Source organism: Haliaeetus leucocephalus, unplaced genomic scaffold (genome assembly GCF_000737465.1).
Source record: "Haliaeetus leucocephalus isolate CR32 unplaced genomic scaffold, Haliaeetus_leucocephalus-4.0 Scaffold68, whole genome shotgun sequence".
Lineage (NCBI taxonomy): Eukaryota > Metazoa > Chordata > Aves > Accipitriformes > Accipitridae > Haliaeetus > Haliaeetus leucocephalus.
The window spans coordinates 902,613-927,043 of record NW_010972504.1 but is presented as its reverse complement, the minus strand read 5'-3'; the positions used below and the strand labels follow the sequence as shown (position 1 = coordinate 927,043).

Genomic DNA, 24,431 nt, shown 5'->3' with positions numbered 1-24,431 from the left:
CGTCGCCGCCCGGTCGTGCTCGGGGGCCGGGACTTGCCGCGGGGACCCCCCCGGCTCCCGCCGCACGTGCCGGGGAGCCGAGCCCCAGGCGCCGTGACCCCCCGTCAAGCCGTCCCTCCCCGGGCAGCGGCGGGAGCAGGATTAGCCCTGGGTACGGTTTAGACCCTCAGCTCCCCCGAGCCCCGCTCTGCAACGCGGCGGTCGCGCCGGAGCTCCCAGCTCCCGACGGGCTGCGGTCTTGCCCCCTGCGCTTGTATTGCAGCTTCTGGTAAGCTGGGAAGTTGCCGTTCTCCCTCATTTGGATAAGATGAGGTTCTGTAACAGATAGACGTGATGCCATAGAAAATACCAGCCTTCTAGAAATTAGTCTGCTCCGGTCCCAGTTCCTGTAACAATGAAAATTCATGTATGCAGACTGAGAGTAATTAGGAAAACAAGGACCGTGAAGTTTTCCAAGGGACGCCGTGCTGCTTCGGTAGTTCAGTAACACTGGAGAAAAAAAGCATTTGCTGCAGCAAAGTTCTCAGTGTCCCCCACCCTTAAAAGTCCTTTCTAATCTTGTGGAAAACACTGTTTTCCATGCCAGTCTCACCATCTCATTAGCACATTGCAGTGGATGAAGCAGAACTTAATCAAATTGAACCCATCTGCCACCGAAAGAGATCGGTGGTTTCTGGAATTCCTCAACTACCGTGGAGCATGTTGCGAGGGCCTGGGAGCGCTTAATAGTCATGCCGATAACACAAGTATTCCTAGTGTTTTGAGAGCACATCAGGGCGTGTGGCAGTTGTGGCCACGCTGGCATCCCTGGGAGAGCGATTCCAGGGTGAGGAAGGCGAACAGGAAAGCTGCGGGGCTGGGAGGGAGCGGGGAGCCCAGGGGACGTGCTGCTCGGGCAGCGGGTTGCAACCAGGCACAAAAGGTGGATTGTGTGAGGAGCGACTTCTTCCAGAGAGCAGCACAGGCTTCAGGGGGCACGTATAATGCAAACTAGCAATAGCAATGCCGTTCCCGGCCATGCCCAGAGGAGATCTCTTGCAGCCCGATCAGCCCACGGGGAACTGAAATCACTGGGCGAGAAAATGAGTCACCGTTGGCGAGTATCAGGTTGATACAAGCGCTGGCCTGGCTTCCAGCAGCCAGATCTGCCCCCACCCATCAGGGCAGGCGAAGACAGGACAGCATCTGTGCGGAAGGTGATGTTGCTGATACACTAAAAGCTGAGGAAGGAAGGAAGAGTCTTAGGGCAGTGGAGAGGCTGGATTATTTCTCATCATTACAGAGGAGGCAAGAGAAGGGGAGGCTCATTAGAGCTGAGGAGTGGGTGCGTGGGGTAAAGGAGCTGGAAAAAGATGAGGTACCGAGTAGTCACGGCATCATCTGCTCCTAGCTGGGCAGTTCTGGTAACACGCTTGGATGCTGGCTGAAGGCTGAAAATTCTTTCTTCGGGGGAGTGTGAAAAACACCTATTTTCCTTGCTGTTGTACCCCACTTCTCACGATGACTCTGCTGTGGTGTCTGCCCTAATTCCAAGCGCACGTCTTTTCCCAGCAAGTGGGAAGAAAACCAGCCACATTTTAAGCCTCGGTAGCTGTGGCTTATTTGGAGGAAGCTAGATTTAGCTCCCGCAGCAGTTCGTGTTCACAGCTTGCAGACCAAGTCCCCGGCTGGCAGCTTCTCATTCGAGGGAGAAGGGAAAGCGGGGGGCAGCCCCCGGGGTGGCTGGGGCAGGAGCCCAGCCCGGGGCAGCCGGGGCCGGGCAGCTCCCCTGCGCGGCCTGGCTGGCTCCTCAGCGTGGCACAGCCAGGCAAGATTCCTTTGAATATTTTCGGTTAGCAGAATTGGTCTCAGAGACCCGAAGTACGTGACTTTAAAAAAAAAAAGTTAAAACCCAAACACATTAAACTCTAAAGTTCACATTTTCAATTGTCCTTTCTCTTCTGTAGACCAAAACATAACTAAGAAAAGCCTTCATTGAAGTGAGCGCTGTTCTGCTGGACGTGTCAGTTCTGATAAAATAGCATGTTTAGATGAAATTGTGTTTTACTGAAAATGGTTTCAACCAGCTGTGGTTTGGGAAAAAGTTATTCAGTGATTTACATAGGTTTCCAAGCACATCCTTAGCACTACTGATATTACAGTAAATACATTTGGTGGTGCATCATCGTTCCTTATTATTATTATTGCCAAATTCTTCTAGGGATTCACACACAATAAACTTGTGGAAATAGAGGAAATGCTTCTCATTTTCAGAGTTGACTTTTAAAGTAGATTAATAGAAAAAAATGGGTCAGTTCTGATCACAGTACATGGAAAGGAAATATCAACCAAATGTTTCTTCTAAACAACTGCAAATTATTAATTTTTAGTGACGTCAGGCACGGCCCGTGCCGCCTCACAAAAACGCCAGGAATTGGTGAACTTTGGTGCTCGAAAAGGTGTCCACGGGTGCATGTGCGTGTGCATGTGCTCCGAGCACGTAGCGGCGAGAAGAGCGTGTGTGTGGGCAGAGAGGATGGGCTCGGGCCGGTGCAGTTGCGGCCGGCGGCACTGCCCGGGCTCCGAGGCCGCCGTGACTAACAGCAGGACGGCCGTGGCTGTGGGGAGCAGCATCCATGCAGAAACGTTCCCAAACTGTCACGTGTTACTTAGCAACAAAATACCAGCTGAAACACAGACGGAAATTAAGAAGGAATGCAACGGGAAAATCCCTAAATCCCGTTTACACTTGAGTGGACTCGGGTAGGGAGAACAGCATCGTCCGGGGGACGGCGGCTCTCCCCGGCAGGCGCCTGCCTGGCAGGGCTGTGCCCCACGCGCGCTGCGAGAGGACATCGGGCCCCAAAAGCGGCCTCTGAAATTCCTTCCGAAAGATTTGGAAATTAAACAAATGTTGCTTATAAACATAAACTGTGCAATAAACAAACTTGGTGTAAATAACTAAGTAGAATTTACTGGCTATTGAGAGCCCTGCTGGCTGCTCTGGTGTGGAAAGCCATTTTAAATTGAAGGTTTGGTTAAAGAAAAATGTACACAAAGCCATATGCACACACACCACTGCACCCCACCCTCACACATACCCGCTTGCCTGCAAGCCCACGTGAACCTTCTCAGCCCCCCGGCGCACCAAATCCTCGTTAGCTAACTTGTTTATTGCTAACCACAGCCCTTGGAAACTACAAATATTTAATTTCATCTGGCATTGGAACAGATGGGAGGCATCAGGCTCCCAAAAAGATAAAAACAAATCTGTGGAAGGAAGACTAGCGCAAGCTTGGGCGCAGGTCGGGGAGCGTGCAGGAGCCTGGCGGCCGCGTGGGGCTCCTCAAGGCATCGGCGGGTTACGGGGGCTCCCAGGGAGCTGCTGCACCCCGGGGCACGATGCCCAGATGGGCACTTGTAGGGATGCTCTAGTCCAGATTCAGGCAGCCACCACGCTCCAGCTCCCTTCCTCGGCCAGGGAAGGAGGTGTGTGTGTACGGGCAGGAAAAACGCACCAAGGGCAAATCACGAAGCAGGAGTGCCTGTCGCACCCTCCGTGCTAGAGCAGCCTGGTGTCAAGCTGTTCCCGAGGGCTTGGCGAGGACATCCCCAACGCAGGTGGAGAAGGGGACGTTCCCACCATGATTGGTAGGAAGGAGCGGTGCTCCCACAGCCGTTCCTCTCTGGGGTTTGCCGTGTGTTTCCGTCGTGACACCGGTGCTGGGTCCTGGTCCAGGTGCAATGGATGGGCACAAAGAGCGGTGGAAAAATCGAGCCACGCGTATGTGTGGATATAGGAGCGAGGAGCTCATTTAAACAGGCATCACACCGAGGTGTGTGGGAGGGAAAGAGCATCAGCAGGAATGTTTGATATTAAGCCAAGGGAAAGACAGCTGCATGGAGCAACTCCACAGCCAGTCGGTGTAACCCTTTGGGGCGCGCGGGGGTGTCGCTGCCTCCTCTCCGTGCCAGTCTCAGCGGGGCAGACCCGCCGCAGCCCCAGGAGGGCTTCGCTAGCAGAGGGGCTAGCAGCTTGCGCGGCAGCTCCGAGGACTGCCTGCCCGTAGCTCCCGCCGATGCCGTCCTGTGCCGGGGATGAACCGTTCCCTCCCGCGCAAGTGCCCCCGCTGCAGAGCAGCTCCTCGGCCGCCCGCTCTCGGCTGCAGGGCTGTCGCAGGCGAGGGACCGGGAAGGCAACTCGTCCTCTCAAAGGGGAGACGACGTGCGGCGCGGCAGCGCTCGGGGGATCCCCGGGGGGTTCGCACCGGCTGTACTACGTTTGTTGTTGCAGAGCGCTTTGCGTGGCAATAAAAGCAGGAGGTCAGCGACCAGGAAGTCTTTATCCTGAGGCGTTCCGCAGCTCCGGCTGTCCAGGCAGCCGCGCTTTGAAAAATAAGTTTTAAAGTAACGTCAGACTGATGGAGAATGAACCCTGTGGCCTTTGCAGCAGCCCTGGTGTTCTTGGTTGGGGTGTATCGAACAGATGGGTTCTCTCAGTCACTCGGTGCCGTTATAATAATCCTAATTGTGTTTCTTAGTTCATTTATCATTATGGTCACTTTCACCTATAGGAAATCTTTCTTAGAAAGAAATGCAGAAGAAAAAATCCTTCTGTTCTCCCGAAGTCATTACCTTTTACTATTGCTAATACCGATTTCAGCAGTGCCTGCAGCCCACCGTGAGGAGATCTGTGCTGGGCTAGGTCCTGTAGAAACGACACAGCCTCTGCTCTGAGCAGCTCGCGCCCAACACACAGGATAATGCCATGGGCAAAACAATCATCCATCCTACTTTACCACCAGAGATTGTCTTACCTCCCCACCTCTTAGCAAAGTGCTTTGAGATTTTGGGAGAAAAAAATTGATACTTAAGGATAAAGCATTTTTTTGATGAGCAATTTGCATTGTATTCATACATTGCCAACAACGCCCCCGAGGAATAGCCTTTACCCAGCACTGGGCGAGATTTTGGCCACTATTGCAAAAGGCACCGGAGTCCTTTTCTCCCTGTGCTTCTATAACCTCCCACCCTCACCCCTCCTCTGGCTCTGCAGCGGCCTGAGCACTCAGGGGCTTTGCTGCCCACCCGATAGATATTCTGCGCACACCATATCTTGCCTTTACACCACAGCAAGCAGAGCAGATCTCGATTTCCAGGTCACTCTTGATACAAGATGCCAACAGCAAACCCTCTCACGTCAGCTGAGGGGACGGCAGGGCAGGGCGCTCATTTGCGTGCAGCTCCCCGGGACTGCAGTGTTTCCCGGACATTTCAGTCCTTCCCACAGAAACTGCATCCCACTGACTGCACATGGGTGCAGGAAAACCACAGAGAGGGGACTCCGACAAGGAACCAAAGGCACACAACTGGAAAAAGGGTGATACACAAGAAACAGAAAGATCATGGTGCAGAAAATGAAAAATATGTCCCTTGAATGGCACTGGTAGTGGCTCAGCATTATGATATTAAAAATTATTCAAGTGAGACTAACACTCTCAACATATAGAGTAGTGGCTCTAAGTGAGGAAATTAGGACTATTAATCATTCCAAGGCGTTAACAATTCCAGCAGGCCAGGATGGCCCTGTTCCCAGTGGGGCTTAATAAAATACTCAGGGTTTATAATAATAAAATAATATCTCAAATGTCTATAGCACCTTGCAACCCAAAGTGCTTTGCAGTTGGCTATAAATTGTCTGCCCACGGCGAGGGAGAGCAGAGGAAGGAAAGTGCAGCATCCTTGGGAAGTATGCAAAGAACTGGAGGAGGTGAAATGCTGCCAGGCACGTTGGAATTTGCTCTTTATCAGGCAAAGAGGCAGGGATGTTGGATTTGATCCTATCTGCACGAGGTGTCTCCAAAAGCTGCCTAAGGCTTTCCAGCCTCCCACCAAAATACAGATTTTGTGTCGACTCAATGGGATGGGAAAAGAACAGAAGCCAACATAGTTTGGCTCCCAAGTTGATCTTTCAGGACTATCGGAGTGGTTACAAGAGCAATGAGGAGGTGAATTAGTTTCCCCAAGGGAAGAACTCCAACAGCCTCCGATACCACCGAGAAGCCAGACCACGCTCCCACCTCAACCTCAGCAGCTCCTGGAGTACAAATCGGCAGCGACGAGGCTCTACGCAAAACCAGCTCACGGCCCCAGCCTGCGGGACGGATGGTGCAAGAGGCCGAGCATCTCCCACCTGAGGAGACAGGGACCGGGGCTCCAGCAGCTGCGGGGCAGCGCTGCTGTCCCCCAGCGCTAGTCCAGGAGAAGAGGCTGGAGGTGTCCTCACAGGCACAGGGCTCGGGCACACGTCAGTCAGAAGAGGTACAGCCGGACCATGCTTCACCCAGGCATGGACAAGGGGAACTCTGGGGTTTTCACAGCATTCGGTTTGCAGAAAGACCTAGGGAAACCCCCAGCGCCATAAGTGACGGTGGAGCCTAAACCAGTGCCAGGCCACCCCTCCCAGGGCTGGTTTTGGGAGCAGGCAGCATTCACAGTTGACCAGGACCAGGACCGAGCCTCAGTTACGGCTCGGCTCATGGGTGTCTGGTGGCACTGGATCTGCGGAGGGGCTCAAAGCTCAGCGTTTCTTCCAAACGGTGCTGAGGTTATTTGCCTGAGTCATATTAGGTGGGAGAGCAACGTGTGACAGGCGGTTGGTGGCCATCAGAGGATATCGAGTTGAGAGGCATGCTAAACGTGGCCAGGAACAACACCTTGGTGCTTTTCTTGCTTCCTTGCTTTTTTGTTTTGTTTTTTTCTGTGTTGTTTAAAACGTGGCTTGGTCAAGTTTTGAGCCCCTGAGTGCTGCTGTGCACACAGTGTCAGGCTGCCTGTGTCTTTTTACTGCTGGTAAGAAAAGAGCCTGTTGGGAACCCCTGGGAGCAGTTGGCACAGCCGGGGGTCCAGCGATTTAAGCAGTCTAGATTGCCTTAACCAAGTTGAGAGCACCCTGCACTTGATGAGAGGCAGTATCAGGAAAGACAAATTCTCAAGCTGAAAACCCATTAGATGGGATGTCGGAGCCAAGTCTGCTGCCTGTGCCGAGAGCCGGCTTCAGGTCGGAGGAGCATCTCCCAACGATTTCAAAGCCATCGCGCTGACAGGGTTCGTGGTGCTGCGTCCCTCCCCGCGCTTCTGTTCCCGCCCTGCTCGGCCGCCGAACAAGGAGTTACAAACAGTTGGCAGAGTGTTTTGGGGATCCTCGGGAAGAGGGAAGCCACAGGAAGGAGATCTGTTAACCTGCCGTCGGTTTTCAGCCATGAGTGCTCTCTCTGCATTAACAAGTGAGATGAGGAAGCCTCGTGCCCCGGCTCCCCATGTGCCGCAGCCGGCGGGCGGCACCGGCCGCCCTGGTTGGGGAGGTTCGCCCTGCGCCGTGCCGGGGAGCAGCCGGAGGCACCCGGAGCTGCCCCGGCTGAGGTTCCCCGCGCCTGGACTCTGGCTCACTGCATCATCGTAGCTGCTTGCATGGGCATCCTTCTCCCAGTGTAAAGCTAACCTATGACAGCGATTTTAGTTAAGCTCAGCTTGTATTGATCTAATTTAAAATTGTGCCTTCAGTGGTATTGGTGCAGCCCTGATTTGTCCACAGTGGGAACTTCCAACATTTCAGCAGCTGTTTTAATTCTAAAGCAGAGCGCAAAAATTTTAAATATTGACAGGTAAATTTGAAATTTTTGGAATTGCCATTCTCATTTGCCTGAGAATGGCAATTCCAAAAATTTCCCTTTGGAAATCAAGCAATGCTCAAATAGGTTCTTCAATGCCACACAAATGGTGCAAAATGAAATATTAGCAGTGTGTCTAATAGAATTTGCACTAGAAACTGAATTAGCGCACTACTGTATTTCTCAACAACACCTTGGCATTATGGAGAAGCAACAAATGAAAGCAAGTTCCAATTCCGCTGAAGTGTACCCATTCCCGTGAAATGCCTTCCTTTCTCCAAAACCTCATTTTCCAAGAGACATTTTCCACCTGGTACCTACTAGAGAGTCTGGAACAGTGGCGTGACTCCAGCTAAGCCTCTCCTGGTCTCGGATCTCCCAGGTCACCACGATGTGGGAGGCCGCGGAGGCAGCCGTTCTGCAAAGCCGGGGCACATGGCCGGCACGAGAGGAGAGCAGCCGGGCTGTTTGGGAGAGCCGCAACCAGAGCACCCCGCACCCGCACGCCTGGGCAAAGGCCGATACCGCGCAACGAGGCAAGCCCTGGGCTGGCACCAGGAGGGAACGCAGAGCTTTCCCCGGCCACCGCAACGACCGCAGCCCCGCAATGGCTGGTATTTCCTCGCAACGCTCGCCCCAGCCCTGCGCAAAGCGAGCGGCAGCCGGGCACGCCGCAGAGGTACGAGGCTTCGCCTCTGCCGGGCTGACTTACCCGCTCCCCGGAGAAACGTCGCTTCGCGGGTGGCTGCTGACGGCCGGAGCTGGCTCTGCACAGGGGCTTCGCTGCCATTGCCTCTTTGGGACCGGAGAGCTTCCCCCACAAAGAACTGGGTCAGCCAGTAGAGTTTTAGCAATTAAACAAAATTACTGCCAACAGCTCTGAGTTACGAAAAAAATCGGGATGTGCCCCCAGGTCTATATTGCAGGGGGCTGTTTATTTATAATGAATGGGAAACTGAATTTCCCTTTGGAGCATCTTCCTACCTTGATCTCTAGAGCGATGGTTCCCTCTGACCGCTGTTTTGCAGAGCACCCCCCAAGCCCCCATAAACGCAGCCCGGTGCTCCTGGGGGCCGGAGACACCCCTCAGCAGCCCCACAGCCAGTTTGCTCACCTGGCCAGGTGACACGTTTGGGGCAGGCTGGCCTAGGTTGCTGGAGAGGTCTCCTTTCTCCAGCAGTAGAAGTTCCCATCTGCCTGTTGGTAAGGTGCCTTAGGCTCTGGCTACGCTCTCGATCCCCCCGCCACTACACCTGGGCTGTGGTGCTGTTCCTGAGTATTTTGGTCTTTCCTATTAAAGAGCTCAGCAACTGGGAAGCTGCGTACACTATGTGGGTGCCAAAAGCACGGTTCATTGATCCAGAAAAAGATTCCAGCATGGTGAAGATGGAGAAGGAACGAGGCGTACTGGGATCTGATCCTTGGGGCAAGATGCAGGAGATCCCAAGAACTCACAGCCCACATGGCAACTGTGGGGATCCCCTCCTAACCCGCAGGGAACTGCACGTACAGGGAGGAGAGCAGCCCTGGATAAGAAAGCTCTGTGCTGTTCAGGCTTTCACCAGAGCAGTCTGAGCTGAGGGCAGAGACATGACACGGGCCACGCAGTTCTGCGAGAGCACCCCGAAGAGTCTGGAAGTCCTTTGGGAAGCCGGGCAGGCTCTTGTGGGAAGCGCGGGAGCAGGACACATACAGCACAGAGGCAAGCCGTGGAAGGGGGTTAGCACAAAATGCATGCTGCCAAGTAAATAGATGCGTCTGCCTCTGATTTGCATGTTTATCTTAGAAGCAATTTAGGTTTCTCCTTGTTTACAAGAGTTGAAGTCAGCAGACTCTTAGAACAAGAACAACAACTGGGAGCCAACATGTGACAGTTCTCTCCTGTTCCCCCAGTGCATCGGAGTGGCTGGCGCTCAGGGGCTGTTGCGAAGGAGCTTGCTTCAGCTGCACCCGTGGATGTGTCCGTGCAATGGATTTACTTGCAGGGAGCAGAAAGGCTAGCCGGGAGCAAGGAGCGCTTTACCTCCTTTACCTGGCAGGCTCTGAAAGCACTTGCCTTTGTAACGTGAAGTCTCTGCTGCTGCTGTGCAAGTCGCTCCTTGCAGGGAACGGGGAAGGCGGGGGCAGGAGGCAGAGGCCCAGTGCCACGCGTGGTAGCACAGCGTTTCCATCAGCACTGCGGCTCACACCCATCTCCTGGCCGCTGAACTCTAGGAGCAAATGGGAAACACAGCAAGCTTGGGATTGCACGCTGCTTTGCAAGAAGTAAACGATGCAGCATCACGCAGCCAGAGGCTGTCGGAGGGATCGGTGCCAGCCCCTCTGCCTAGGCTGAGCAAACAGACACTGTGAGAGGACCTCACAGGAGGCAGCATCCCATGGACCCCCGTTTGACAAGGTGGGGGATCGTTATCCCCACGTGCACTTAATTATTAACTCCCTCCCTCCCTCCCAGCTCCTCCTCGCTGCAGGCTGCCCGGCTCTCACAGGCTGCTCCTGCCTCTCTCCTTCTGACCATGCAGAAGTCCAGGCCCGAGCAGCCTCCAGCATCGGGAGCAGTTCCCTTTCACAGACTTTTCTGGACTCAGGGCTTGGGGTTTTTTCCTGCTGTAAAAACGCAGATTCCCCAAGAGTACAGCATTTCACAGAAGCTTGCCACTTCCAGCACAACTTCATTTTTTAAAAATGAAGTTCTGATAAGGCAGCTGGGAACTTCTCAGAACATCCATTGTCTTTCCTATTTCAGTGTTTTTAAAATGTCATAGATTTTTAGAAATAAAATCGGAAGGGATGCTTTAATCAATCCAAAACAAATGTTTGGGTTTTTTCTCTCCCAAAATTCTGCTTGGCAGAATTTTCTGAAGTTCCCCGTCTCGCTCCATTTCAGAGTAACTGAACCCAACTGGAGTATTTCTCACGAAATGGAAGGTCTTGGTCTCGCTGAGATAACTGCAGCCTTTCCGAGACACGTGAGGAATTTTCCCCCTTGTTGTGCCATGCCACTTTCCAATGCCACAGCAACCGTAGGATGGTTTTCAGTACATAATCTCCAATGGAGGCATGTAGGTACCACAACAAATACGTTGCTTGATTGCAGCCACAAGCAAAAAGGGAGGTGCAACCACTGAGCCCGGCGGGCGTCTGGGACCCTGCACGGCCAGGTGCTCCCTCGGTGGTCGGTGCCCTTCACCCTGCTCTCCTTCCACTTTCTCCTGCTGATAATGTTTGCTCTGATCTGGGTATTTGGCAGGAGAATTAACGAGAAGTAATTAGCTCACAGTGTGAAAAAGGGAGCGCCTAGTGTTTATCTTGTCTGGAGGGTTTTCCTTGATCTCAGTCTCCCAGGGGATGGTGTTAGTCAGTGCTTTATCTGCTGGCTCTCCCGGCGTGGAGGCAGCTCCTCTGCCAGCTGCCAGCGTGTCTCCCCAAAGCCAGCCCTGCTTACAGCCCACCAACGTTACCAAAGACCTCAGCAGCGCTGGAGGCGGACAGGGCGTGGCGTTCCTGCAAGGTCCCTGGTGAGGCGGCCCATCAAAGAACGTTTTACCTTTTCCAGCTTTCCCAGCATCTCTTTCCTCCAGTGAAGGGGAGCTTTGGCTACTGCTGCAGCCTCCATCCTGCAACACCGCTGCCTCCCAGCAGCCTCATCCCAGCTCTTGGCAGCGCGGGCAGGGACATGTCAGCCGTCCCCATCCTTGCTGGGACCAGGCAGGCTGGGCAGAACAAATTCAGGGCCAGGGTACCTGGCCACACGCTTCCCCACGGGATCTCTGCAGCCCCACTCGAGACCCCTGGCCTGTGCCATTATCCAGCTGGTGGGATGCTCCTCCGCCCTGCCCTGCTCGCCACAGGAAGGAACTGGCCACTCTCGCAGCCCAGCATGAGCAAGGCAATTAAACGTCTGCTGTCGGCATTGCTTGATGAGCTCCTGTTGGCTTTTCTTTCCTGAACGGTTTCGCCATCTCCCTTGCTCCCCTGCTCTGCAGGATGAAAGGCTGACGAGCAAGCCTGTGAAAATAATGCTCGCTGGCCCTCAGAGTTGGGGCTTGCAAAGCCACGGGGAGCCGGGTCTATTATCCTCAGCTCCAGCCTGAGATGACCTTGTGCTTCTGCCAGCGTTTAAACAAAATATTTTAAATAAGGGAACAGTTCCCATTGCTTTCTGTGCTTGCAGGGCTTTCCTGAGCCTGCGAGCTCTCTCTGGGGCCAATAGAAGTGATAGAACATGGCCAGAGAGAGACAATGAAATATTGCCCAAGCTTACTGCTTTTTATTATTATTAAAGGAAGGTTCTTACTTCCAGTCTGGGGGGGCTGAAAAATTTGAATCCCACCCAAACCTCATCCCTTCCAGCCAGAATCACAGCTCCGCGCTCTGTGGCAAACATCATCCTCCGGCACAGGCAGCCGCTGCCTGGCTGGGGCGAGCGGGCGGCGCAGGCAGGGACTGACCGGGATGGAAAATTCCACGTCACCGCCATTGTCCAGGCTGGTGCACGGCTGCGGGGCAGAGCTCGGGGTCCCTCCCCTGTGTCCGTGGAAAGCTTCCCATGGGGCTCAGCCAGGCTCTACCAGACTGTTGTTTGCACGTTGTCTTTCTGCTCCGAGCTCCCGCCCTCTCCCCACCGCTGCAGGGAGGGGACCGGGGTGCAGGCAGGGTACAGGCAGGACAGGAGGCACAGCGTAGTTCTCCCAGTTATCCAGCTTCAGGGTGTGACCATAACTGTTCACTGGTGCAAGAGGGCACAGAGAGGACTAGATAGCTGGGGGCTTAACGGTGTGGATGAGGACTGCAGCAACAAGATGTGAAGTAAGCTCCTCTTTCTCCCCCACATGAGCATCGCGCCTGTGCCATGGACTGTTGTTCCCCCCGTGTGCCCCAGCCAGTGTGCAGGCAGGAGACATTGCAGAGCCTGCACCAGCACCGGCTGCGCTGGTCTCAGCTGGGCTCCATCCTGCTGCGCTCAGCAGGGCCGGGCTGCAGCGCGGGGCTGGGATGTAGGGAAGAGGGTGGGAGGGAGGTTTTGCACATCAGCAAGTTCCTCCGCTGCTGCCCCAGGAGCTCACAAGAGAGCCCAGGCTCTCAGGGGCACGGGACCCATGACTTGCAGCACCCATAGCTGGCTGTCTCCTGGGGGAGGTGGGCTCCACAGGGCCCCCTGCTCCCTGCTGCAGCGATGCACGCACAGAGCAGAGCTTCGCCTGCCCTAGGCTGGTGCGGCTCGGGATTATTTTGTTAAACACAAAGACCAAAGCTGTGATGGCTCAGCAGTGCCCTGTCCCTGCGTCCTGCCTGTTTGAACAGCAGCACCGGGCAGGTCTCACTCCACAGCCAAGCATCGTGCTCCGCGGCATCCCCGGCTCGCCCACGCCAAGGGGATGCTGCAAGGAGGGGACACCGCTGTGGGGGTATGCCCTCGGCAGAGCCCAGAGCAGCTGTGACACAGCTAGAAAGAAAAGAGGGAAGAGTGGGCTTCAATATAAGCCCTCCCACCCAGCAGGGTGAGGACCTGGGGAGCCAGAGCCCTGCACCTTCCCCCTCCGCAGGCAGCGTGGTAACGTGGCACCGTTCTCTCGCAGGTACATCGGGGCGCTGGGCGCGAGGGTGATCTGCGATAACATCCCTGGGCTGGTGAACAAGCAGCGGCAGCTGTGCCAGAGGTACCCTGACATCATGCAGTCGGTCGGGGAGGGAGCCAAGGAGTGGATCCGGGAGTGCCAGCACCAGTTCCGGCACCACCGCTGGAACTGCAGCACCCTGGACCGGGACCACACCGTCTTCGGCCGGGTCATGCTGCGAAGTAGGTTCTGCCCCATCCCCTTCCCACTACCGCGTGCCTTGTCTCCCTGGGAGAGTCTCTCCTCTTGCTGGGCTGCCGTGCCCGGTGGCTTGGATTACTCCCTTAGAAGAGCTTTGCCTTTCCCTGTAAATTAATCAAGCAGTAATGGGAGCGGAGCACTGCATTTGGAATAGCTGCACCAGATGAGATGGAACAGGGGGAGCACTGGGGGAGAAGGGGAAGGAGGAGACACCTCCAGAGAACAGGCTCATATGTAAACAGTAATGGGATATATAAATATTTGGAGAGCAGGGTTGGCCAGGACTCAGCAATTCACGTGGGAACTGGCTGTTCCCTTGCCTGGCAAGGGAGGCAAGGCAGAGCCACGGCTCCAGTCCTCGCTTCGGGCTCCAAGGTGGAGGAGGACCATGGCTACGGGGCAGGCATCAGCCCTGCACGAACGGCTGGGCTAGGCACAGACCCTGCCCGGGAGGGACCTTCCCGCTCCAGGTGAGGGACAGATACAACACAGCAGGGATGGACTCAAGAGGAAGGGTGCGACGGGGACAGGGGTGGTTCCAGAGCAGGAGCAGCATCATGGGCTCCAGCCGCCCCCCGGGAGGGCTCCGGCAGCGAGCGGACCCCGGCAGCCGGCGTGAGCCCCGGTGCAGGCAGCGGCGCTCCGGGACAGATGCTGCTGCACCCCGTGATGTGCCGGGGTGCATCCAGCCACGTGGCCTCCAAATCAAAGGCAGCTGGGAAGAGCCTTTCGACTCGCCAGGAGCAGCTCATATGGAGAACATGTGAGCGCCCGTGGAGGGAGCCGGGGAGCGGGGGGCTTGCTCCCAGCTGGCGGGGGGATGGGGCAGCTGCCCGGCGGGGCAGACAAGCAGCAGAGCCTGCAAACCAGACCCCCAGCAAGGAGCGGGCTGGAGGGAAGGGGGCTGCGTGCGCCAGGACGCGGCACTCACCCTGCCGCGCTGCAGCCTGCATGGTCTCAGCCTCTCCGTCCCCGCGACGGCACCTTTACTCCTGCCCGCATCCTCTCCTGGCAAAGGATGGGGAATGATGAAAGCTCCTCTCCACAGCCCCATCCTGCGAGGCCCAAAGAGAGCTCTGCTGCCTTTGAAGTTGCTTTCAAAGGCTCTCAAAATGAAGACGAACATGGTTTTGATTTGCAGCTTCTTTTACAGCATTATAAAAACAGCTGCGAACTTGAACCAGAGACATAAAATAGCAGGCGGCAAGCTGTGCCACGCAGGGAAAGCCGAGCCGGGCCGGAGCTGGCGCCAGCTCCCGCGCTCAGCATCACCCCGGGAGGGAAGCGGCCCCGGCTGAAGGGTGCTGGCTGGTCCTACTGTCTCAGCACCGACGGGCACCGCATGGCCCCTGAGCCGCAGGTCAGCGAGGGGGACCAGTCAGGCAATCCCGAGAGCGGCGCAACGCCCCAAGCCTCAACATGAATTTACCCTTAGTCTGAAAGGTGCCAGGGAAGCCGAGGCTGGACTCGGTGGCCGGCAGAGATGGCCAGGCTTGGCTTACCCATGTGCGGGACAGTCTCGCCCCCAGCCGCGAAGGTGCTGCTGCACGGTGCCCTGCTCCTTGGTGGGCTGCAGGCGCCTGGCACGGCACGGCACGGCACGGCACGCTCACTCCCCATCCCCATTTCTCTTCCCACGGCAGGCAGCAGGGAGGCCGCCTTCGTCTACGCCATCTCCTCGGCCGGAGTGGTCTACGCCATCACGCGGGCGTGCAGCCAAGGGGACCTGAAGGCCTGCAGCTGCGACCCGCTCAAGAGGGGCCGCTCCAAGGACGAGCGCGGGGAGTTCGACTGGGGTGGCTGCAGCGACAACATCAACTACGGGATCCGGTTTGCCAAAGCCTTCGTGGACGCCAAGGAGAAGAAAGTGAAGGACGCCCGGGCGCTGATGAACCTGCACAACAACCGCTGCGGGAGGATGGTGAGCGCAGCCCCCGCGGCCGAGCCGAGCGCCTGGCCCGCCGTCCCACTGGCACCTCTCGCAGGGGAACGGGCAGCGGGAGCAGCTCGGGAATACGGGCAGGACCCTGGGTGTCTGCGGAGGGCAGGTCCTGCTGCAGACGGGGGCAGGATGCTGCCCTGCCTTCCCAGTGCCCCCCTGCACGCTCTGCCCGGGGAGCGGCCCCATGGGGATGGCAGGACCCTGCTTACCTTTGCCCCCAGCACGCGTCCTCACTGATGCTGGCATCAGTGACCGTGGGAATGTGCCCTCCGCACGCAGCACCCCTCTCCTGTTAGGAGCCCCGTCCCGCACAGGCGAGGGCTGATAAGCTGTACCAGGAACAAGCAGACCCAGGCGTGATGTCTGATGCCCAGGGTGACCGCTGGTCTTCATGGCATCTCTCTTCCCACAGGCTGTGAAGCGTTTCCTGAAGCTGGAGTGCAAATGCCACGGGGTCAGCGGCTCCTGCACACTAAGGACTTGTTGGCTGGCAATGTCAGATTTTCGAAAAACAGGGGATTACCTAAGGAAGAAATACAACGGGGCCATCCAGGTGACGATGAACCAGGACGGCACTGGCTTCACGGTGGCCAACAAGAACTTCAGGAAGCCCACAAAAACAGATCTGGTGTATTTTGAGAACTCGCCTGATTACTGCGTGATGGACAAGTCAGCAGGTAAAAACCAAAGCTCCAGTCATTGCCCAAAAGCAGCTCTGCCTCCCCTCCTGACAGGCCAGCAGCTTCCCAACTAGCCCAGCCTGGCCAGGCTGCTTTGAGACGTCAGCTTCCCCACTGAACCCCAGTCCCCAGTGGGGGATTACCCAGGCCCTCAGCAGGTGTTGGTGCTCGCTGGAGCACTGGGTCCCCACAGCACCTCACACCTGCACAGACAGGACTGGGTTTGTCCAAAATCCCCAGGCTTTACATCAAAGATCCAAACCCATCAGGCCTCTTGTAATGAATGTAGCGCAGCGTTTCCTCAGAGCCTTTCTCCTGCAGAGCAAAGCTCCCTTAAATAGGCAATAAATGGCCCGTTTTGTGCAGTAGGCTGCCGGCTTCTCTGAACCCAGCCCGAGGCTGGGATGAGAGCGGGGAAGGTAGTGTTGGGGCTGCTCAGCTCCTGCAGAGAGAAGATCAATGGTTTCTCAGCCTGGAGCATCCCCGGGTCAGGGGTTCGCAGTAGGCACAGGGGCTCAGGAAGGCAGCACGTGCTCCTGCCGCCCTTCAGTGAGCCCTTAGCCTGAGCAGAGGGGTCACTTCTAGCTTTGCCAGCTGCAAAGCCCAGCTCGGCAGGCGTACGCTGCTCCAGGGCCCCCCCCCGGGCACAGGGGGGCCACACAGAGCCCGTCCCCGTCCCCCCCTCCTCTTGCGCTCTGGGCAGCAGCAGTGCAGGCTCCAGCAGCGGTTGCGGGGAGGGGGCCGTGCAGAGGGTCACCGAAGCTGCATCCCACACCCTTAGAGCAAAGCAAGCACAGGCTCCGCAACCTCTTCCCCGCAGCCTGCGCCCAGCCTTCGGAAGCCACGCTGCGGCACCGTGCTGCGGCACGTGCTGTGACAGATATGAGATTTCACCACTGCTAAGGCAGTCGTACCCGAGGTCTCCGTTGCAGACGGTAGATGCCCCATCTTACCACTGCTAACACTTGCGGGGCCGGGGGGAGGAAGCGTTTGAACAAGATGGAGAAGGGACACCCTGACCTGCTCTCGCTTCCTTCCCCAGGCTCCCTGGGCACGGCCGGTCGCGTGTGCAACAAGATGTCCCGCGGGACGGACGGCTGCGAGGTGATGTGCTGCGGGCGGGGGTACGACACCACGCGTGTCACTCGCATCACCAAGTGCGAGTGCAAGTTCCACTGGTGCTGCGCTGTGCGCTGCAAGGAGTGCGAGGACACTGTGGACGTGCACACATGTAAAGCACCGAAACGGGCCGAGTGGTTGGACCAGACCTGAGGAGACGGGAGCACAGAGGGAAGAATCCACTGCCGCCACCCCCCCTTGCAATTTTTTTAAAACCCTGTGCCCCGAGGGCCATGACATTCTGGGAGCTGTAGTTCAACTGCATGGCTTTTATTTAATTAATTCTGCAAAGCACTAAAGAAAGGACTGCATTTCCCAGGAGGTACTCTGGACCCTTCTATTTGCTCAGCAAAACTAATCCCCTACCTAGGAGGAGTCTGCAATCCTTGCTTCAACTGTGAAACTGCTGTTGCCCATTGTTCTCTTTGCAAAGGGACGGTGCAACAGATACAGACTTGGAGGACCGATCGTCGGGATGTGATGGCTGAGGAAACCTGCACCTCCCCACAGAATTTACATTGCAGTAAAGTTTCACCAGCAAAAAACCACTAGTTCAGAATAATCTGCTCTTGCAGAAAGCATCCTTGCTTTTACTTTTTTGGAAGGCCAGAGGAAGAGTGTTGCAAACCCATAAGGCAGTTCCATGATCCCTGCATTTCCCTCGAGCAGAGCTGGCACACTGCCCCCGGCCACTGCTGACCCCGCTGAGCAAGAGCAACCTCTGCACGAGGCTTCTCCCCATCTCCCCAGCAAAGGTGACAAGCGGAGCTGTAAATTGGAACTGAAACCTGAATGACTGCACACAGCCAAGGGCCACCCCTAGATGCTGGCAGACACAGAGGGCTAGAGAAAGCAAACAAAATCTGTGAACTTACTGGTAGGTTCTTAAGTCAACAGATAAAACAGCGTCTCTGTAAAATTCACTTGTATGTTGTGTATACTGCTTATTATTTTAAGTCAAAATTCATTATAAACCTATATCAGAAAATTATGTTCTTTGCTTTTTGAACTCCTGCACACCCAGTTGGGTGCTTCCCCCAAGGCAGGAATCAGCCCGCAGCATTTCTTTTACCTGCTTGCCTGCAGCTCCTCCGGTCCTTAAGCACAGACCTTCCTGCCCCGGGAGTTATTTTGTTTCCCACAAAGCAGAGACATGGCATCCAGCGTGCACAGCCCCAGGGGAGTCCTTCATGAGCAGCAGCACGCTCCAGGACATCTAACAACATAGCGCTGGGTCAAACAGGAGATGCTAGATTAGTTTCCAAACCTTTCCCATAAAAAAAGCCCCAAACACCTGAAACTTAAACTATCAACTAAAATTGAAGCTGACGAGAGGAGGGGCAGGCAGCTGCAGACCTGCCAGTAGATACATTACAGACATCGACCCCTCTCATCACTGGCAATTTCCTCAACTCTTTTGTCCCCACAACTTGGGCAAGCAGTGATTACAAAGATGCTTTATTTAGTGCAGAGGTATTTTATAGAGTCTGGTCAAAAGGTACCAATCCACACAAAAAGACTTAATGTACAAGTAAGACAGTTGAACCTGCAAACTACATTAATCCAGGTAAAAGAAAAAAAAAATTACCTTAATCAATTCCTGAGCATATGTTGAAGCTGGTAGGGTTGCTTCTGCACTTCTCTCCCAGAGCTCAGCTGCTTGTTGCCCTGGGCAGGCTGTGCTTTCTCCTTGACCCAGGAAAAATGTTGTTAGTTTTCCTAATGTTGATCATCATCATGCTGATGGGCAGGTAAGGATGTTTCACACACTCGGAGCAAGTTTTGATGGAAGTCACAAGCTTACAACAACAATGGGAAAGGACAAGTCAACAGTAACATTCACCTGTAAATACTTTTAACTGGGATCTGCTTTCACACTGCTATTGCTGCTAGAGGGGCTGTTGAAGCTCTCCAAGGAGTCAGGGTTCTCTCCCAGCAGCAGCAAGGTGTGCGGGCAAAGGGAGCTGAGCAGGCTACAACGGCGATGTCTGAAGGAAGGTCAAAGTAGCAGGATGGGATTAAGGCAAAGAAGATTATTTTGGTCCTAAGCCACCCATCAGCTACTGCACGAAGAGCATCTCTGAACAGGGATTTTACCCAATGGCCCTAGGAAATACTAGTTTAAGTGGTGACAGAAAACCTCTTTGAAAACTGTTTTGATAGGAACTGCTCAAAGAATTTTAGAGTCTGCCATGGGCCAGATTAGGGCACCTGACTCCATGCCAGACCACCGAGATTGCTCATACAGAAAAACGACCTTCAGCAGAGCTGCTGCAGAGCCACGGACAAGCAAAAAGGTGACGTTCTAACAGAGCTCTTAAAACAGTTACAGGAATCCCACCTCCCTGCTGCCTAGCCTGTTTCTTACAGGAATAAACCATCTCCCTTTTGAATCCCATACTGACAGCGCGAGAGGGCTGATCAGCACCTTTCGCCCTCTCTGCTGTTGCAGAACTTGCACTCAAGCTGGTGTTTACCTGGAAGGCTCCCAGGTCTTACCCCAGGCCCTTCGAAGCCCTCTGAATTTCGAGGAGAGGCAATTTCCATGAAGACTTGCTCTGTCTCAGCTGTGCCGAGGAATGCTGGCAGGTGAGCGGGAGGTCTGAGCCAGGCCAAAGGCATTTCAAGCCTGCTGTAGCACAGCGTCCGTCAGCACCCAGGCTAATCTACCAGGAAGAGCTCCCTCATTTATCTTCATTACTGCTCCACCTACCATCAATTTACGACAGACTTTAAAAAAAATGCTGCCCCCTCGGCAATCAATCCAAGCCTCCCTCCCAGAGCAGGACATGCTCCGTGGGCTAGGAGGGACCCAGTGCCTGGGGACCCAGGGTCAGGCATCAATAAACATTTCTTCCACTTCAGAGGACCCCTGGGAGGTGTCTTCCAGCAGAAATACTGCTCCATAAAGATCTGCAGGCCCACCTGATGAATGACACCTTAATCAATGGCTGCTGCCAAAATACACCTTCCCTTTGAACGCAAATGTTCAACATTTCAAAACAAAGGAGAAAACTCCCAAGGAGAGGTTGTCTTGGGTTTATTGGCTTCCCCCCTTCCCATACCATCACAGAGATACTCAAACTGGATGCCTTCAGCGCTCTGTAGAATAACCATAGCTGAGAAGGCAACCCTCCGTAGCCCTGCCAGGTCCACTGGCACCATGGGACTGACTCCCTGCCCAGCTGCCTTCCCCTGTCACAGCACAGCAGTAAATCAGAGGAGTAAAAATACTTGGAAGCAGGTACAAGTAGTTCAGAAGCACCCAGAGGAGCAGTTGTGGAGACAGCCCAACGAGCTCGAGTCTACCTGACAGAAGAGGTGAGCACTTCTTCTGCAAAAGGCTATGCAAGACTACACTCCTTGTTTCTTAACAAGCAATTAGCAAAAGCACAATGCCTGGGAATCAGAAATACACTGGTTAGCTAGAGCTGACTCCCAGTGCTTGTTCAGGAAGATGTCCCATGGCAGGCTGAAGGAAACTCAGACCGGTCTATGTCTTCCCACCAATGAGCCCTACTGAAGCTCCCCTTCAGCACACTCATCCTCAGCAAGCAGATGTTTTCCATCTTTAAACGTTTATGAAGGCTGCAGTCTTGTCAGGGAACACTCAGTTCCTCTCACAAGCCCCTCCTAAGTAATCTGCCTAAAATGTGCAGGGAGCCTTTTATGCAAGATCATCTTCTAATTATCCTCCAGTCAAAAGCATGTCCAAACTCAAGGACAAGGAGCAGAATTAATTGCTTAATGAGCTTCTGAATAAATTACCTTCTCTGAAGAAGCTGGACAGGACACACAGGAGGAGGTAGAAGGCATTGGAAACATGGGATCCACATAAATTCAGGGTATTTTCTCTACTAAACCATGTGCAAGTGAGAGCAGGCCTTAGCCGAGGTGACACCATCATTTTTCTGGATGGATGTAGTAGTGAGATCGATTAAGTTTTTGAACCCCAGCAATGCAGAGTGTATACACTGCTCAGCTACACCCCAGTCCCAAATCCCCCTTGTCACTGCCGTGGGCCCTTTCTGTTCACCATCGCGTTCATACGTGCACAAAAGGCTTCGCTTGTGTACCTGTGCCAACAACAGCGTGCTCTGTGGGGGTCATCTGCTGTAACAGGTCCAGCTCTCAGGGACAGATTTAGTGGGGCATTTTGACTAACATTTGCATAACCTGTCAAGATCCGTGTGGGAGCTTTCACACCCCTTATTACTGAAGGCGAGTCACGGAGGGCTGCTCCAGCTAGCAGCAGGGGGGTTACTGCTCTGGAATCTCAGCTGGTGAGTCAGTGCAGGAGAATGCAATAGCCACATACTGTGTCACGCTGTTTTATAACTGATGATAGCCTACAGCCAAATTAGAAAAGAAATCGAGGTTCTTAAGAGAAGGGCCCAAGCTGATGAGGCCACGGTATGATTGCACAATTCAATGCATCCAGAGAAGAAGGAAAATGTCATTGGCCAGAAACAACCAAAACAAGAAGATCCCCAATGGAGAAACATACTCATCTTCATGGATGCACCCTTACTGATGCAGTAAGTGTGGGTGTGTTATCTAGCTTTCCCCAACGACCAGGCTCACCAAAGGGCCTACCAAAAAGCACAATACAACAACCAAAGCTGGAAATGAGGAAAATTCCAAGCACATGAGCAGCATCCCTCATCACTGTCTTCTTCCTACAGTGCTAAGGGCTGGGGCATGCAGAGCACGCCCCACTCAGGAGGCTCCAGAAAAGGAGGAGGGAGCCAGGAGACGAGAGACAGAGATGGAAACAGAAGCTGCCCTTCCTCTCTATCCACCTTTATTAGAAGTTGGGTGAATTCAGACCACAGAAGACTGTACACAGAAGCCCACTATGATTGCGACTGTCAATGTGACCTGACATTTAAGAGATTTTTGACCCATAAGCAGATCAGCATGTCACCTACACAGCTGTACAGCAGAACAGAGAAGGGAAGTCTGTCTGTCCTTTTTAACAGCAAAACAGGGCAAGCTGGGTACCACTCAGAGGCTGGTAGAGTATGAACCCCATCTGCTCTTTGTGCCCTTGCTACTGATACTGTCCTCTGCTAAGGATACAGCACCAGTGCACATCTGCTCCCTACCTCCACAGCTGGTCCCATTCTGAAACCTCAGCACAGCCTCACGTGGCTCCCAACCACACCCCCCCGTATTAGTAGGTTGGGAGGTGCATCTCCCCAGTGTCTTCTCTGGGCAGGGGGAAGGGAAAATTAATTTATGCCTGTATGAGCCCCGTACGTACGTCTCCTTTTCTCTAAGGGAGTTTGCTCTGCTATTTAACCTCTTCAGCCTGCTGGCACTGGAGGCGGATGATGCAGTTTGTAGAGAGGTGCAGACACTTCACTCTCCCCCTCCCCCTGGAATCTTCCTCTCACTTGTGGTCCTTGGGATTCACCCAATGTTTCTCAGAAAAAAAAGAGGACCTCAAGACAAGTATGCATTTAATAAGCAGTGAGACAAATAAGCTCCAGTTATCCCAGCAGAATTACAACACCAGAGAACAATTTTCTGCATTCCTCTGAAGGCCTGAAGGAACCCAATTGCCTGCTCTCAGCCTAAATAGGTACCAGACACCAAGTGCTCCATAAGCAAACAGAGCCCCCAAAGTGCAAAAATGAAATAAGTAAAAAGCTTCACATTACATATAAACCAGCCGTTTGCACCTTGTTATTAATGGTCTTGACTATGACCTTTAAACCCTGCCTTGCTCAGAGTCATGGATCTACAAGCCTTGGCACCCTCACAACAATTCCAGGACGAGGAGCACGGAATAAACAAGCCTGGCCAGCGCCAGACGAGATGCAGGAAGGGAGCTGGCCTGTGACAAACCCAGACTGAGAACCACTCCAGTGCAGCAGCCAGGGCTAAGAGGTGACCATCTCCACTATGAATTTGTCAACATAAACTTGGTGACTGGGGTTTCTGATGGCATGAAAAGTCCTGTTGCCACATACAAACATGCATGAAGGCTAGTAACACTAGCTTATCTGTCCCTAGTTTCAAAGAACGAAGGGCTCACAGCATGGTAAATAACTGCAAGAGAGCTCATTCCCCAGAGGATAATTCTGATGTGGTTTACAAGCCCTTGAGCAGACCCTGTTACTCAGAAATATTTTAGTCTAAACTGCCTCACCGCTGCTTTAAGAGTTTTATTATTATAGTAGCGCCAGTAGCCAGTGGAAAATTTTACCCCTTGAAAGCTGTTCAGTACAAAGTCACCATCTCTGGAGGAGACAATCCTGCAACACAAGTGGCTGGAGAGTGCTCTGGAGACAGGCGCATGCTTGGCTTGCTCTTGCACCCTTCCCTGGGCAGCTGGTACCAGTCACTGCAGAACACTGGTAGCACCCACTGTGCCATTACAATATGCTGGATCAAAACGCTCCTACTTGCACAAAGAGCCAGTTACAGACCAAAGCCACAGCAGTCACTCTTCCAAACTTATTAATTCCTCAGATAAGTAGGTATATAGGAATAGTACACCTGATGGACATTTGTCAGGCTCAAAGATTAGTGTGTCTAAATGACATTAAATAGCCAACAGCATTTAGGTATTAACTTCCAAATACTTCATTTAAAGTCAGCCAGTGTTAGAAAGTTGTTTCAATAATAACAAATCACGCTTGTGTGATTTCCTCTCCAGATGCATACGCAATAGAAGTCCTGAATCACAAAGATCTTTAGACACTTTTCATTAAAATCAGTGGTAAGACAGGGCAAATTCACACAAGAATTTAGTTGCCTAATTGCCTCACAAACAATAGCTTTACTATCTGTGATAACACTTCTCTCCTTCCTTCCCTTCCTGTCCTTTTTGGAGATTACTTCTGGAAAAGTAAGAGGTTGGCAGGAAGAAATGCAGCATTCCTCTTCCTGGACATTCTGATCAAAAACTAATCTGTTGTGACATGGTGAGACAATGCGAGCAACAAAAAAACCCAACAAACCAAACCCACCCCAAACTCAAATCCTGCCTAAATGAATCAGAGACTATCATTACCCTGTTTTACAAATACACATATTAGTATCAGGTATATAAATAAATGCTGATTTTCAAGTTCCTTGACTTTCACTGGCTATTCTCAACAAAATGAAAATTTGAGAAGTCTACTAACATCACATACAGCCTTATGCAAAGGCTTTTGCCACCCCAACAGCTATAATGTCACCCTAGTGCATGTTTCAGGAAATGGCAACA

The 24,431-nt window shown here is 53.7% G+C and overlaps 1 protein-coding gene across 1 annotated transcript in view; it reads left to right on the top strand.

Annotated features, from left to right (window-relative positions):
* Window positions 1–17,698, top strand: part of WNT2B (wingless-type MMTV integration site family, member 2B) — an 18,116-nt gene extending 418 nt beyond the window's left edge. Inside the window, exons 2-5 of the mRNA XM_010578854.1 lie at window positions 13,229–13,449; window positions 15,112–15,389; window positions 15,823–16,087; window positions 17,133–17,698. Of these exons, the coding sequence (XP_010577156.1) occupies window positions 13,229–13,449; window positions 15,112–15,389; window positions 15,823–16,087; window positions 17,133–17,362 (994 nt within the window). The 3' untranslated portion in view covers window positions 17,363–17,698. The remainder of the gene's footprint in view (window positions 1–13,228; window positions 13,450–15,111; window positions 15,390–15,822; window positions 16,088–17,132) is intronic.
* The last annotated feature ends 6,733 nt before the right edge of the window (window positions 17,699–24,431 follow it).